Source organism: Oryza glaberrima, chromosome 3 (genome assembly GCF_000147395.1).
Source record: "Oryza glaberrima chromosome 3, OglaRS2, whole genome shotgun sequence".
In the NCBI taxonomy this organism is placed as follows: domain Eukaryota; kingdom Viridiplantae; phylum Streptophyta; class Magnoliopsida; order Poales; family Poaceae; genus Oryza; species Oryza glaberrima.
This window is the reverse complement of record NC_068328.1, coordinates 33,157,843-33,174,190: the sequence shown is the minus strand read 5'-3', so window position 1 is coordinate 33,174,190 and position 16,348 is coordinate 33,157,843. Positions and strand designations below refer to the sequence as shown.

The window sequence follows — 16,348 nt, the reverse complement described above, 5'->3', positions numbered from 1 at the left end:
AAGTCTGGACTGCGGCAACGGTGAAGAAGATGGTCCGGCGACAGTGTAGAGCTCCGGGAAGACGGTAACGGCTCGATCCACTCATCGAATTGACATGCATGTGTTTTCATGGGGTTAGTGAGGTCCCAGGGATGGTGTATACGCGAAGAATCGGACAATGGCTCACCGGAGGAGGCGAAATCGACAATGGCGACGGCGACCGGAGGTGAAGAAGACGGTAGCCGATCTCCGCACTCGTAGCACCATCCTTCGAGATTCTTGAGGGAAATGGAGAGGAGGTCGAGGCGAAAACGCTGGCTCGATAGCTTGGCCCGGCTTGGTCCAGATAAGCGGGAACGGCGATGATGTCGCTGCGGTGGTGCACAGAGTGCGCTCTAGAGCGACCATGACATGGCGGCGTTCCCGCTGCTGTAGAAGATGAAATGGAATGGGATCAAAACCAAAGTTGTTCGGCATGGTGAGATGAGAATGGAACGAGTATGAGTTAGAGATGGAGAGGGCTCGACGACGGTTGGCGATGTCCCTCTTCTTGGCGGCCGGCGACGAGAGAGAGGTGGAGAGGGAGAGCTGGAGCTTCCTCCCTCGGTTGGATCGGCACTGGGATGGTGGGTGAAGAGTGGCGACGTAGCTGGGTGGAGGTGAAGCCTTGGTTCGGCGCTGCCACGTCGAGGCCACGCGTCGACGCCGTCCAGTGCCGGTCGGCGCCCTCAGTCTCTCTCTCTCTCGGTTGTCACTGTGTTGGATGGAGGAGAAATAGAATATGGACAGAGAAGAAGTGACTCAGAGAGGCTTCCATGTGGGTCCAGGGCGAAGGGGACAAGGCTGGAGTGAGAGAGGTGGGTAGAAGATGGGGTGTTAATTGATTTTGGACGAATTTTCAGGATTATTTCTCTCCATCTCACTCTGTAGTTCTATAGTTTCATTTGTGAGTGTGATAAATTCTCGTGGATTTTTCTGGAGGTAGATGAAGTTACCTAGTTTCCATTTTCTTTGGTTGCACTTAAAAATTATGGATAGATTACTCTCAGAAATTAGGAGAAGAGGGGCTCTTTGGAAACTAGTTTGGATTTTTAGGAGACCTAAACAGAGAAAATAAATTCTGGAAAAATTATATTTATTCATGATAATTAACCTAGTATTTGAATAAATTATTTCCCTATACACCCAGAAATTCCCGAACCAGAATTTCTAAGCTGAGTGTGTATTAAACCCCTGTCCAGGACCAGCCAGGGTACACAAACGACAATTGTTGATATACTGATCCACGTCTTACAAAAATATAAAAGATTATAATTGCAGCGGAAAAGATAAAAGCGAGCTAAGCCTGAAGACTTGACTCCTGCAGCGGGCGACTCCATTCCACAGGCATCCTTGACGGCAGCGACGAAACCAACTTCTTTGAGACATCTTCAACTGAGAAGGACTTCAACTCTGGTGTGGGGGAAAAGAGAGCAAGACTGAGTACTACCCACTGTACTCAGCAAGTCATACCGGAAGAGGAGGTATGATGCAGGATATACCCAAGGGAGGCTAAAGGGCTCATTTGCATAAAGCTAGCATTTAAAAGCAGTAGTTGAAAGTAGTAAAACAGTTGTAGTAATTAATCAGTATTAACCAGTCACTGTCCAACACTACACCACGTTGCAACAGGCCCAACCAACCACCTGAACTACGCCAGTTCATTAGCTAACTAGGGGTGAGACTAATCACGGTGAATCTGGTCGACCGCCTATAACCGCGGGCACGGCTATTCGAATAGTTTTACTCTGATCAGAGGTGTACAACTGTACCCACAAGACACAGCCCCACGACACGTTTCCGTGCGCCGACATGCCACCACGACATACCGGAAAGAGGCCGTGACAGGACCCTTCGCATAACCCCCTTTAACCAAGCACACCACACCTCAGGTTTTACCCCCACTCCTCGCAAGGCAGCGGGCAGTCCCCTCTCGTGCCTAGGTGAATCCGGAAGCGACAGAGGCCGTCGCAGGGCCCGCCCCACTCCATCACGCCCACCCTTGCTTGGATGCGTCAGCTAGAGGAAAGCTACACTACAAGCCCAGCCGTTGCCCACGCTGGCTTGTGGTAAGTACGAGGAATTCTTCCAGGGTTTCCCGCGAACCGGTCCTTAATCGCCATGGGCACGACTAACAGAACCATGCACCCACAGCCCACCATGTAGTGTATTTTAATTAACCAACACCATTACGGTGGCACTAAACCAAAGCTATGCATTAATGTGATTCCCCTTTTGTGTACTAGTTGAACTAAGCATGGCTAAACATTTCCTAAACCAACATCTAGTCATTTCAATACCCAAGTTATCAATGGCATAAGGGAAACAACATATAGCTGAGTAATATGACCCATCCCACATGATATTGTAAAATAATGCAATATTTAATAGAAATGCGGGACATTTGTAAATTGGGTACAATATGATCAATTGTAATGCATGACTTGCCTTGCTCTCGCACTGATGAGACCACAGCAACGCCTTCGAGGAACCGCGGATCGATGAAACGGCCGAAATCTACGCGACAAACAAAGCACACAAGCAAAACAGGCTATAAGACTACTGAAAACAGGAAACAAAAACATTTTAATGGATTCTATGCATTTTTATGAATTTACTGAGACTTGAATGGACTTAATCGGAGCTCGGATGAATTAGTTATGATTTTTAGAAGATTCTCTGTGTTTTTACTATTAAAGAAAAGCCTTAATGTATTTATTGCGCAATATTGCCCCAGGGCTGACGTCAGCAAGGGGGGGCGGCGCTGACAGGCGGGACCCACGGGTCAGAGGCACAAGGGAGAGGGAGGGGGGTACTGGCAGGCGGGGCCCACCGGGCGGCGGCTCATGGGGAGGAGGTGGTACCGGCCGGGCTCGGCTCGGCTCCAAAGCCGGCCAGCCGGCCATGGCTAGCAGCGGCGGCATGCGGTCGCCGGCGACGGCAACCGGCGGCGCGGGAGGCGGCAGCGGCCGAAGGCGACGGCGCACGGCTGAAGCGGCGGCTCGGCCCTAGGAGGGAGAGGAAGGGGAAAAGAGGGGAGGAGTGCCTCACCGCGAGTTGGCCGGCGTGGGGGAAGACGACGGGTAACGGCGACGGCGAGCGACCGGAGAACGGCGACGATGGGCGGACGAGCTCCGAGACCTCCTAGGGAACAAGATGGGAGGGATTAGAGGGAGAGGGGTGGTCCACGGCGGGCGGAAACCATGGCCGAAGGCGGCGGTAGTGGTGGTGCTCACCGGAGTGCGAGGAGATGCGGGCTCCGGCGACGGGTTTGGCCGGGCAGATAGCGGACACGGCGGCTCGCCGGATGGCGAATGCGGCGGCGTCGACGGTGAGGCTCGGCGCGGCAGCTAGCGGCAGCTAGCAGCGGCCGGAGGGCGGCGGCGATGGGTGTAGCGGCGCGGGAGTGATGGAGGGCACGGGAGCGAGCGGCGAAAAGAGGAAAAAGGTGGAGGGGAGTGCGGGGGAGCTTTATTGGGGCTCGGGAGAGACGGACGTGGCCGAGGTGCTCCCGATTTCGCCGGCGACATGGGAGGTGGAGAGAGAGAGAGTGGGAGGGGATTCAAAATTTGAATCCACCCCTTGTGGGCTCGCGACGCGGGCGGGAAGGCGAGGGCGTGGGCGGCGTCACGGCGACGTGGGTGCGGGAGCAGCGGGATACGCGGCGGCGTGGGCGGTGGTTTCGGCGGCGGTTGGCGCGGCCGTGGGCGGCCGGAGGTTAGGGAAAGGGCTGACAGGTGGGCCCCACCTGTCAGCGCCCGAGATGGAGAGGGAGGCCGGGTGAACTTCAGGAGTGGGAGGGAGGAGTGGGCCGGCGCGGGAAGAAATGGGCCGGCGGCCCAAGAAAAGGAAAAAGGAGGGAAAAGAAAAGATAAAAAGGAAAAAGGATTTTCCCAGAGATTTAATATTGCACTGTGCTTATTTTAATTGGTTAAAATTATTTCCAAGGCTCTGAAAATTCCACTAAAATTCCTGTTAGCATATTTTGACATGTAGAACCCAAGAAAAATTCCACATGCTGATTTCGATTATTATTTGCATTTATTAATTTGAGGAATTAGCTCTAGGTTAAATTGAATAATTTCTTCGGACGATTTATTTTATGAATTTAAAGAAAGGGAGGGGAACTTCAGGGCGTGACACCTAAGAGCATTTGTAGTAGTCCTACGTGGCAGCTTGAGAGCGTTTATAGGAAGTTTAATGGACTTTTAGTATATAATAGATAGAAGATAGATTTTACGATATTATGATACTAATTTTTTAGGCCAATATATGTATGTCATTTCTTTGGCTTTAACCTAAGCAGAAGTTAATGATAGTCAGAATTTTAAATTCTTGATAAATCTTTGTTATAGACGCAAGTATTTTTTACCGAAGGAAGTAACATACTTACTCTCTCCGTCCCAGAAAAATAAATATAGAACTGAATATGACACATTCTAATACAACGAATCTGGACTGATGTATTACTATGTTACATTTAGATTCATATTATTATGTCGCATCCAGTTCTAAGTTGGTTTTTTATGAAACAGAAGGAGTAATACTTAAGACAAAGGGCTTATCACTTATGCTACCTCAAGTGGCTTTACGAAAAGATTTATTTAGAAATCACATAAAATTGTTAAAAATGAAAAAAAAACAACAGATGCGTAATCGATTTGGTATTTTTGTTGTTGTTGCGTACTTGTTAGACACTGTAACCATATATTGCTACTAACAGCAAACGAAATATTTGTAAATAAAAAATAATTTATGAATACAACTTTTATATACGTGTTTTAAACGATTTTAAAACAAAGGTTGAAAAACAAACTACGATGGAAAAAAAACCCAAATCAACTACAAATTGAAGCTTGAAAATTCAAATTTTAGCTAATACTCCCTCTGTCCCAAAATATAAGCATTTTTTACTCTGACACGGTCTCCGATATGATATTTTGACCAAAAATATTTATAAAAGTATAATATTTTAAATTAAAAGAGTTGCGCATTATGATAGTTTGTTTAATGATAAATATAGTAATATTAATTTTACATGATTGATTTTTTTAGTAATAGTCAAATTTAAAAAAGTTTAACTTATCACTCTGCTAAAAATATTTATATTTTGAAACGGAGGGTAAGTAAATATAAGCGATAAAAGCCCATTGGTCTGTTGAGGGCATAATGTTGTCATTACGACATTTGGCTCTTGATACATCATGCTGAAAACGTCCAACAAACAAGCCTTGCCACAACTCTTTCGTTCATCGGTTAGCTTGTCATGTGTCACCCGGGATCACGTTCAACGTAGGGAGCCGTGTCTATCATTCTCACGTACGATCCATTTGATCCAATCTTCTCGTTCGTCTTCTAGATTCGACTCGACTCAATGACTCATCCCCACCACTCCACCAGTCATCACACGCTCTCGTGTCGTGATGCCGCCTCACATGCGCTTCCTTCACCAATCACCCTCACAACTCTGCGTTCTTTTCAGAGGTTTGGATGGACTGATTATTCTCACGTAAAACGGAAAATACGATTACCATATAATTAAGGGGCTGCTATATAACAGATTCCTATTTTCGAATGGGATGATTCTGAGTAGGTATTAGGTGTGATACCTATCAGGTATCAGACGATTCTACAAAATAGGATAATTCCGAATAGGTATCAGGTGTGATACCTATTAGGTATCAGATGATTCTACACACGTTTCAGGTGATACCTGCGAAGTATCATGTGATACTTATCAAGTATCATACGATTTTCTACCACGTATCGCGTGATACTCGCGAGGTATCATGTGAAACCTATCAGGTATCAGATGATTTCAACCACGTATCGCGTGATACTCACGAGGTATCATGTGATACCTGTCATGTATCATACGATTTCTACCATGTATCACGTGATACTTGCGAGGTATTGGATGATACTTACCAGGTATCAGGTGATTCCTACTAGATATAGCTGGGCATCTCCAACACGCGCAGTCGCGTAGGCGAGGACGGCGACGGCGAGGGCAGAGGATGGGCGCAGCGACGGCGGCGGTAGCGGGGGATAGGCGCGGCGGCGGCGGGGGACAACGACGGTAACGGTGGGGGATGGGCGCGGCGGCGGCGATGGAGGCGACAGGGGGACGGGTGCGGCGACGGTGGCGGTAGCGGGGGATAGGCGCGGCGGCGGCGTCGACGGGGGACGGATGCCGCGGCGGTGACAGCGGCGGCGGGGGATAACGACGGCAGTGGTGGGGGATGGGCGTGGCGGCGGCGGCGTCAACGGGGGATGGGCGCGGCGGCGGTGGAGGCGATGGGGGACGGGCGCGGCAGCAACGGGGGACGCAAATCGCGTTTGTGGAGAGGAGCTATCCCGTTGGGGACGGTATCCCGTCCCCTAGCATTCCCGTATAATTAATTCAGTATTAATTTATAAAATTTTGATGAATAAATTTGTTGGATTTTTTTAAGCAATTTAATTTTCACACGAAACACTGTTTAGCAGTTTAAAAAATGTGTTAATGAAAAATGATGAATAGCTAATCAGAACTACTCCCTCCGTTTCACAATGTAAGACTTTATAGCATTGCTCACATTTATATAGATGCTAACGAGTTTAGACATTATTATATATATATATAAATTCATTAGCATTTATATAAATGTGGATAATGCTATAATGTCTTCCATTGCGAAATGGATGAAGTAGGTACGAAGAACGCAGCCTTCGGCCCGCATCACCGCGGTGAAGGCGAAGCATGGGCTTTTATCGGCCTTTCCAACCGTTTCGTCTTGGGCCGTCGTCTGCAAGCCGCGAGACCGGCCCGGAAAGGTGGAGGGGGCCACGCACGCGCCACGCGCGGTTCACTTCACAGTTCACACGTCGCTCGCGCCGTCTCAGCGTGGCAGTTTTGGCGCGGCGCGGCGCCGCGCAGCGCGGGGAGAGCAGCGAGCACGGGAAAAAAAATGGTGGGAAAAGCAGTACAGTACAGTAGTAGCGCGAAACCGAGGGGAAAACTCGAAACGTCTCCCGCGCTGCTGCTCTTGGATTTCATCCTCATCTTCTTCATCTCCTTCCTTCCTCTTCCCCCATCGCGCGCTCTCGAATCCGGTGTTCCGCTCTCCGCTCCTCGGCTCGCGGCTTCTCGATTCGGAGTTTGGTGGAAGGGAGAGAGAGAGAGAGAGAGAGAGAGAACCCTAGGCGGCGGCGGCGGCGACGACGTCATGGAGACGGAGCCCTTCGATGAGGCGGAGCTCCTCGCGCTCCCGGCTTCCCCCGTCGCATCGCCTCCCCGCCGGTTCAAGCGGCTGAAGAAGTCGTCCCAGATCGCCACCGCCGCCCACCCCGTCGTCGGATCCCCACCTCCACCATCTCCGCCGCCGCCGCCGCCGTTGGACGAGGAAACCCTAGCTCAGTTCCCTTCCCCGCCCACTAACCCCTCCCCACCTCCGCCGCCGCCGCTGGATGCGGATGCGGCTGCGGAAGCTGCTCCCTCCCCTGCACTGACCTCTCCTCCTCCCAACCCGAGCTCCTCGCCGCTGCCACCGACAGATACCACCGAGGAGGAGGAGGAGGAGGAGGAGGATGACGGGCTGGACCCGCTGTTCTCGGAGACCTGCGGCGCCGCGGGGTGGGACCCGCTGGGGATGCCGAGGATGGAAGGGGAGGGCGACGAGGAGGAGATGCTGGGTGGAGGGCTCATCGAGGAGCTGCGCAGGGAGAAGTCGGCGAAGAAGCGGCTCGACATGGACGAGGGCGAAGAAGGCGGCGGCGAAATCGCCATGGATGCTGAGGTCAAGGGGAAGCGGAGCAAGAGGAGGAAGAAGGATGAGGCGCCCAAGGACTCGGCCCGAGGGAAGAAACGCTCGGAGAAGGTAATATAAGTCTTTCTTGTGTTTGGTTTCATATGTTTTTTCTGTTGAATTGACTGTACATTTTGCTGACGGTTGGTGTGGGTTGATCCGTGCAGGAGAGGAGGGTGCAGCTTGATTCGATCCACGCCGAGTCGCAGAGGCTGCTGCGAGGTATACACTTTGAGTCCTTAACCGTTTGCTTGGTTGGAATTGGGATGCATGGGATTTTCTGGTCATCTAAATGTTTCTTATTGCTTTCCTTATCTGCAGAGACGAGGAGCGTATCATTTAAGCCGAGTGTGCAGCCAGTGTACAAGCCCATCTCATCAGTCCTGGAGAAGATCCGCCTTCGGAAACTAGAGATTCTAAAGAAGTCGGTTTCCCTGTTATTTTTGTGAGGTTACACTGAGAATTTCATCTGCAAATATTTGTTAACTGACACTATTTTCTTCACTATGTTTTTCAGGTCAGCTACTCCTAATGATGATGACGACGAAGAAGAAGATGATGTCTCTTCAGATCCTGTGAGTGGTACCGCTGGCGATTTAGGTGCACCTCAGGTTAAGGAGGTGGATGCAGAAGGCAAAGATCCGAAGATTGTGAGTCTTTATTGTAGTATCTTTGTTCACGGGTGTCATAGCACTTGTGAAACTAAAATCTGTCTTCTGATTGTAGGACGATATCGAGAATGAGGGTGGAATGAATAGCGGTGACGTGAACCAGTGTGACAGTGTACCTGAGAACAAGGTGAGCATTGCTTTCAGCCTTTTCACTTGATTTACATGCAGATGCTGTTTTGTGCTGTAATGATACTGTTGCTTGTTTGCAGGATGCTTTGAATTGTGATAAGGATCTTGATAATTGTGGTAGCAAAGATCTAGATAAGGTCTGTGCCCTTCCAAATTCTGTAGTCAACTTGTCATTTGTAGCAGAATTTCTGTAATAGTCTAATTGGGTGATGCTTTATTCATAACCAGTGGTTGCTTCTACTTTGTTCTGCTAATATAAAAACAAGTTAATTTTCAACTTAAGCATAATCATGAATGCTAGTAAAGGTAGTGGGTCATTTGCCCATATTAGGAAGTTTACGTACAGCTGATGACATGGTTGGCATTTCTCGTAGCATAGAAAACATTAAATGGGTTTCTACTTTCTATGGTTATAAAATTTAAAATCTCATTCATATTTGTGTGCAAGGTTTGGCCTGTTAACTATTGAATGCTTGATGCTACCAGGAACTCTTGGAAAATTCTCAAGATAATCTTGAGGACAAGGCCCAATCAAGTGACAATCCCAATAATGCTGCAGATGAAATTCAATCACCCCCCTCTTCAAGCCCTACTGAGAGTACCGACGACATGTAAGTACAGCAGTCTCATAAATTTTCCATCTCTTACCATTTACCTGACCTATTTTATCCCTTTAAACAATATTCTATCTGTACCAAATTTATAGCTATTGCACATATAACATACAGACAATTGTAGAAATCTTATGGCATTTATGGTGTAAATTAAAACTTGTCATGGCTGCGCCAACAGTACATATTCATTTTTCTTTAGCCTCACCATCATTAAACTGCCTATATAGCGCAAATGCAAATTTATTTGAGATCACTCTACCATGAAGGTGCCATTATTTCTTATTATTGTTTTACTGACAACACATTACCCAATTTTCTGGAGTAAGTATTTGTCCTTCACATCTGTGTTCTGTGAGATTTGGCAATTTTTTCCCCCCTTGCTTATGTTGATGTTCTGTAACTTAAAATTGTGTTATTTGACCCAGTTCATCAGAAGATGAAGAATACAATGATAAGGAGAACATTGCTCCTAGCACTCCAAAAGATGATGTGAATGTTCATGAACCGCTCCAAAGAGCTTTAGCAGGGGATTCATGCCCAGATGATGCTATCTTGAAAGATTTTCTGGATGTTGAAGCTGAGGAAGAGGATGACAGTGACAATGACATGATGAGGTTTAAGGACAATGAAGAAGATGATGGAAGTGATGAAAATGAAGTATTCAATGATCTTATAGAAGCTGGGTATGAAGAAGGAGAAATAGATCATGAGAAACGCAATGCGCTCCACCAAAAGTGGCTTCAGCAGCAAGATGCTGCTGAAACAAATAAATTTATGCAAAAGCTGAAATTTGGTCACCAGGAGCAAAAAAAAGTAATGGATCAAGATGAGGATGATGCTGAAGACTGTGAAGATGAATCAGAAAATGAAATGTCATATGATTTGACTCCAACTAATGTCGTGCGCCAGAATTCTGAAAAAGCAAAACAAATGATTGCGAGAATGTTCACAGATGATAATGATACTTATGAGCACTCTGATGATGAGGAAATAGAAGAACATTTGGCTCGCCAACGTATCTCAAAGCGAGAAGTAAGTGCTAACTTGTTCAGATAATCACCAACTATAACACATTACTATATTTATTTTCAGGGGCACAATATGTACCTGTTTTAGGATGTCTCATGTTTGATTGTCTGGCATGGTTTATATAGCACTGAAATTGAAAATTATTGATGATATTTGTAGTCCTTGCTATGCTAGTGTAGAATTAGCTTTTCACCTTCTATGCTTTACCAAAGTAATTTAAGAATGTTGCACCATATCTTCTTGCAGGTTCATAATAGTTCATTCATATCTCCACTGGAGGATGACAGCTCAAGGGAAGTATTTAGTCTGATAAAGAAGCTCAATATTGCTCCTCAACCCAAGAGGAGGGGAAAGCAAGTCACATGTAAGGGTGTTTTCTTCTGAATCCATGCCTACCTTTATTGAGACCTTTTTTCTTGATTACAATCTTTTGTTTCAATATTTCTTCAGCAAATCATGAATTGCTTACGGTTGGGAGAAACAACAGCGCTTCTTCAAAGGTGCATTATTGATTCCCGTTTGCTGTTCTACTTCTTACACATGAATGCACCTGCTGAAAGTTTTTAAAGTGTCGTGCTGCTTCACATGGCAAAATTGCAAAATACTGAATACCTGAGTAACTTACATGTCATCACTAGTCATTAGTCACTACTGTATAAACGAGCTCTTATACCTTTTCTGTTGCCATTGCTCTGGTATTTTGGACAAACAGTTTTTCTTGTGTTTGCTCATGAAATGACGTTATTGTATGTTCCTTTCAGTCATCTTTTCTTGGTCGAACAGCCAGTGGTTCATTGGCATCTTCCCACAGATCGGCCTATAGAACCTATGTATTTGGTCGTGACGACAGCAATAGTAGCAACAAGAGTTGCTTGTCTACTTCCGAGAGTAATGCAGATACGGTAAGTTTGAAGGGCAAGGTGACCGTACATCCACATGCTCTGAGACATTCTTTTCGCTGGGCCGGCGAAAGCCGGCCGGGGTATATATTAAGAAAGAGAGAGTTTAAGCAAACTGTACATACAAGAAAACATGCTCTGAGACATTCATTTCTTATCTTAGCATTATCATGTGCTTTTGCATTCATTTTGCAGGATCAGACGAATTCCAGCCAACCAAAGAAAGCAAAGTTCAGTAGTTCACAGTCAAAACAAGCGGCAACAAAAACAAATTCCAAGGGAGAGAACAGTTCAGGTGTTTCTCTGATTGAGGTCCTGCGCAGATCATCCTCTACTTCAGACAAACAAGAGTATACTCGTCAGGAAAGCTGCGCTGTTATCACAGAAAGCCAGGCTGCGCACCAGTTCTCGGCATTCAAATTATCAAGGAGGTTTTCCAGGGTGGGAGCAAGAAACTGATATGATCCCTCATCCTCGCTTCCTTTCTCACCTGCTATTACCAGAAAGTGAAATCCATCACTGTGTTTTTTTTTCCTTGAGTGCCTTTCTTCTTAGAGTAACTGTTCTTGTTTGTGCTCTGTAAAATTTGTATATCTGATTTTCCATATGGTCTTGACTTCGGAGATAACGTTTACATTCTGTTTAAAGTGCATCAGTTCACACAAATAATTGTTGGTGTTGGTATACTAAGGGCCCTTTTGGTGCAGATTTTCAGACCTTACTTTCACGAGAACCATTAGAATCCCAGCAAAACGGACAATATAGCCACATGTTACAGACTATTTATAACTTGCTGTTGAATGTGCTCGTAAACAAATTGAAATTTACTGTTCGGCTTTTCATACACCTTGGCTCTCAATTTATTGGGCTTAGGCGACATGAAAGAAAAGATCTATTGGGCCCAGATTGATTTAAGAAAGCCCATTTAGGCCACTGGTCCGCGTCAACTTGCCCCCAAATCTGGGCATCCGCGTCAGCGCTGCGCCTGCGCCGCTGCCCTCCTAGCCCGAAACAGCGCAGCCACGCACGCGTGGAATTTCTAGGGTTCAAATCAAATCCAACCTCACCTTGTCCTCCTCTCCTAGTCTCCTCCCCTCCCCGTTCCCCAACAAGCAACCCTAATCCATCCATGGCGGTTAATCCTTCGCGCGCATAGATACTAATCCCATCCGCGCGCGGCCTCAACATCTCAACCTCCGGCCAGCCTCGCAATCCTGCTGCTATCTCGGGTAAGAGGATTTTATTATTATTTTTTTGGGGGGAATTCAATCGATCCGGCATTGCGTTCTGCGAGTTTTTCCCATTTCTGGGTGGGGGAATCCCGAAATTGTTGCGGTCTGAGGCTGAGGATTTTTTTTTTGGCGGTGGCAGCGGCGGGGAGGAGGTGATGAGATCTTCGGGAGCGCGTCTCGCCCGGTCCTAAGATGCTTGCCGGCGAAGGAAGCAGAGTCAGCGGCGGCGGCGGCGGCGGCGGCTTCAACCTCGCCTCCTACAAGTACAAGGACCCCCTCCTCGGACGCGGCGGCCGGAGCTTCCTGTTCGGCAATACCTGGTTCCTCCTCTCCACCTACCCGGCGCGCCTCCTCCACACAGCGGACCGCCGCGCCCCCGCCGCCTTCTTCGCAGCCATCAACCGGACTCCCTGCGTGCGCACGCACTGCACGGGGCAGAGCTTGCTGCAGAGGGGCATTGTTATGGCTGCCTGCGGCTATGCGTTTCGACGAGCTGAGCTGGGCGCCGCCAAGCGCCAACCTGAGAAGGATTCATCTGTAGGGACCCGAATCTCACGCGTCGTGGCCATGGGGTCGGCTGGCAGCACGCCGAGGCCAGAGGTCTCGTTTAGGCATAGAGGGGTGGAGTACTGCAAGAAGGTCGGCGTGAGCTTGAAGTGCCGCGAGCCGTGGGGACCTAGCAGAGCATTTTGGACCAATGCGATTGGGCCAAGTTACAAGTTGAGCTTCTCGGTTGAACCATGGCTTCGGGATTTCAGCACGTCTTGTGTGGCGCCATACTCTGCTGGAGCCACAGAGCATCAGTTGTCACTTGATGAGGCAGTACAGGATAAGCAGATGGACAACTCCACAGTCGGGCCTGATGGGTATGTGTCGTAACCCCTGTTGCAAATGCCATTCTAAATTCCTTATGACTGTTTCCTCCTAGAATGTTTGTTAACTTGATGTTGAACAAATATCAGAACGCATGTTTGAACCTGAATGAAATGTTTCCTAGAGGTGTTTTTCGGGGGCTGAATCCTGGGCACGTCCATGGGATGGGCTGGGGTTTTGGGTCTTCCAAGGGGCCCTAAGTGTGATAAAAAGTGGATTTCTATGATACAGATCATAATTCCATCCAAGTCTGCACTACTTGCTTTGATTGTTTGCAAAACATGCTCTTGTATGAGTATATATGCATGTATCCTATTGCATGAATGTCTCAGACTGGATATATGGGTTTGTTTGCTACATGCTGATTATACTGTTCTCCATTTTAATCTACAATGGGTTCATATTATACACGAATGCCACCTTCAGTCACATATTGTGTCTTATCTTCACCAGCATCTATAACTCTACGCTTAAGCACAGAACCAAGAGGTGACAATATAATTAAACGGACTTGCTAAAAATATGTCGACAATTTTTTGGGCTGATCTCAGTCAGCTTCTCTGTGCGTCCGATTGCTCTGCACGAGTCTTCGGTTGTGCTTGCCGGACCGTTCGATTTCTTCTCAAAATCATCTCCTATAAAGTAAGGACTGCATATGCTTTTGCTTTTTAACTTTTCCAATGTAAGATTTAAATTTACACCCCACTTACATCTCACTTACACACCACTTACATATGTAATTACTATGTAATTTTAGGACTTACATATGTAATTTTAGAATTTACATTGTAAATACATTAAATTTACATATGTAATTTAGTAACTTACAATGTAAATACATGCTGACTATTTTTTGGTAAAAAATATGGCGCCATAAATATAGCTACTCCCTAATTAAATGAGGCTAATGTAGGGTTTTTTATAAACCTTTATTAGTTGTTGCTTTTCTACTATGTGGTTGATGTCAAGCATGTTAGATAATCCAAATAAATGCGAAGAAAAAGGAAGTTGAGATGCTGTGAAATGGATCATGATAGATGGTGGGAGAGGAAAAGAACTATCATGTTCTTAATGGCCATGTTTCCATTTTCCTTTGCATATTTTTACTGTATCTGACTGAAATAGAAACACTGTTAGTTACATTGCTGTTCTTCATGTTAGGTGTTACTGAGTAGACTCAGGCACGTGTATTCTTTTCATATACGAAGTAGTACTTATTTTTCTGGTGGTTTCTTTGCCTCTTCTGGTGGTTGACTGTCTTTCCCATCTGCAGAAAACCACGTGCTCCTGGACCGCTGAAGCTGGTCTCAGGTTCTTGCTATCTGCCTCACCCTGCTAAGGAGGCAACTGGCGGTGAAGATGGCCATTTTATTTGCGTCGATGAACAGGCAATTGGCGTGGCAGATGGTGTTGGTGGCTGGGCAGATCATGGTGTTGATGCTGGACTATATGCTAAGGAGCTAATGAGTAACTCAATGAGTGCCATCAAGGATGAACCACAAGGGACCATTGATCCATCAAGGGTTTTAGAGAAGGCTTATACATGCACCAAAGCTAGGGGATCGTCAACTGCATGCATCGTCGCTCTTAAAGAGCAGGTTAACCGGCTTTCCTTTGTCTGATGCTTAGTGTAGTCCCCTTCCATTGCCATTTTTATGACTTGGTGAACAGTAGTGCACACAAAATTGCAACTGAGTTCTTCACTAAAATCACGTTGAAGTTATTCTTGAATGTACATCTTGAGTCTATGATTCTATGAATATGATTCTAGAGAACATCTCATCCACGGAAACCACAATAACTGGATAATTCTTTCATGTATCTTTCTGTCTAGCTGTAGCACAATGTTTCAACAGAACTAGAAGTTCACAGTTCTGATTTCTGGAAAATAACGAAGCAGATGTATTTAAACATGCAGGGTATCCATGCTGTAAACCTTGGAGATAGTGGCTTCATCATAGTCAGAGATGGTCGAACTGTTCTCAGATCACCTGTACAACAGCATGATTTTAATTTCACTTATCAGCTAGAGAGTGGGGGTGGCAGTGATCTTCCTAGTTCTGCTCAGGTGAGTAATCACCCTTCTTGAAATTTTGAACTGTCTGGTTTGAGCAAACATCTTTGAATCTTCGTTGAATGACTCCTACGTTCTTTATCATCAATAATATTATTGATGTCTCATATTTGGTTATGTAGACATTCCACTTTCCAGTTGCTCCTGGCGACGTTATTATTGCTGGCACAGATGGGCTTTTCGACAATTTGTACAGCAATGAGATCAGTGCTATAGTTGTTGAGGCTCTCAGGACTGGGCTAGAACCTGAAGCCACAGCAAAGAAAATCGCTGCCCTTGCCCAGCAAAAGGCAATGGATAGGAACAGGCAATCACCCTTTGCAGCTGCTGCTCAAGAAGCTGGGTACCGATACTTTGGTGGGAAGCTGGACGATATCACAGTTATCGTATCATACGTGACAAGCGCCTCAGCTACATGATGCGAGAGCCTTTCCTTTTTGATGTAATGTACATAACCTTGTCCCAGATTAATGGAGCTCGTATGCACCAGGAGTGGATGGCTAGAGTGAGCTGGCTTGCTGGATGGTGGGCAATCTCCTGATACCAGACTACTTCCTGTAACTAGATGAGTACCAATCCAGAGTACCGTTGCATTTTAGATTCTGAATTGGTGGTGGAAAACCATGCATATTTTTTTCCTCATGTAGCACTACAAGTAAAAGATAATTCTTCGAGACCATGGTGGTTTTCTTTGGTAAGAAGAATCACCACTTGGTCGAAAACGAGTTTTGTTGTAAGCACTATGCAATGTTGAATCCTAGTTAACGTCGTTCTTGTCTTGTTGTTCTGCTTGCTGTGATATCATTCTATCCTTTAGCCGTGAAACATATTATAATAAACTTACTTGAATTGAGTTTTCAGCATCTCTCTTTAGCTTGGTACGACTCAGGATTCTTATCCACATATTACAAACCATGCCTAGATAACTTATTTAAAAGAAAACATATTAAAAACTAAAGCCAAAGAACTTATTTACGTTTGAGTTTTCAGCATCTCTCGTGAACTTGATATGAGCATATTCT

At 46.3% G+C, this 16,348-nt stretch overlaps 2 protein-coding genes across 2 annotated transcripts; both read left to right on the top strand.

Annotated features, from left to right (window-relative positions):
- Positions 1 to 6,941: 6,941 nt before the first annotated feature.
- LOC127768566 (uncharacterized) lies at positions 6,942 to 11,781 on the top strand. The gene is made up of 12 exons (XM_052294173.1): positions 6,942 to 7,877; positions 7,973 to 8,027; positions 8,127 to 8,229; positions 8,323 to 8,455; positions 8,532 to 8,603; positions 8,686 to 8,742; positions 9,092 to 9,216; positions 9,645 to 10,251; positions 10,495 to 10,612; positions 10,699 to 10,748; positions 11,010 to 11,150; positions 11,343 to 11,781. The coding sequence occupies exons 1-12, from the start codon at positions 6,969 to 6,971 to the stop codon at positions 11,604 to 11,606; spliced, it is 2,634 nt and encodes an 877-aa protein (XP_052150133.1). The 5' UTR covers positions 6,942 to 6,968; the 3' UTR covers positions 11,607 to 11,781.
- Positions 11,782 to 12,151: 370 nt separating this feature from the next.
- On the top strand, positions 12,152 to 16,117 carry LOC127767282 (probable protein phosphatase 2C 55). Its single transcript, XM_052292561.1, has 5 exons — positions 12,152 to 12,376; positions 12,519 to 13,245; positions 14,526 to 14,850; positions 15,171 to 15,320; positions 15,449 to 16,117. Exons 2-5 carry the CDS (start codon positions 12,572 to 12,574, stop codon positions 15,743 to 15,745), a joined length of 1,446 nt encoding a protein of 481 aa, XP_052148521.1. The 5' UTR covers positions 12,152 to 12,376; positions 12,519 to 12,571; the 3' UTR covers positions 15,746 to 16,117.
- Positions 16,118 to 16,348: the final 231 nt, after the last annotated feature.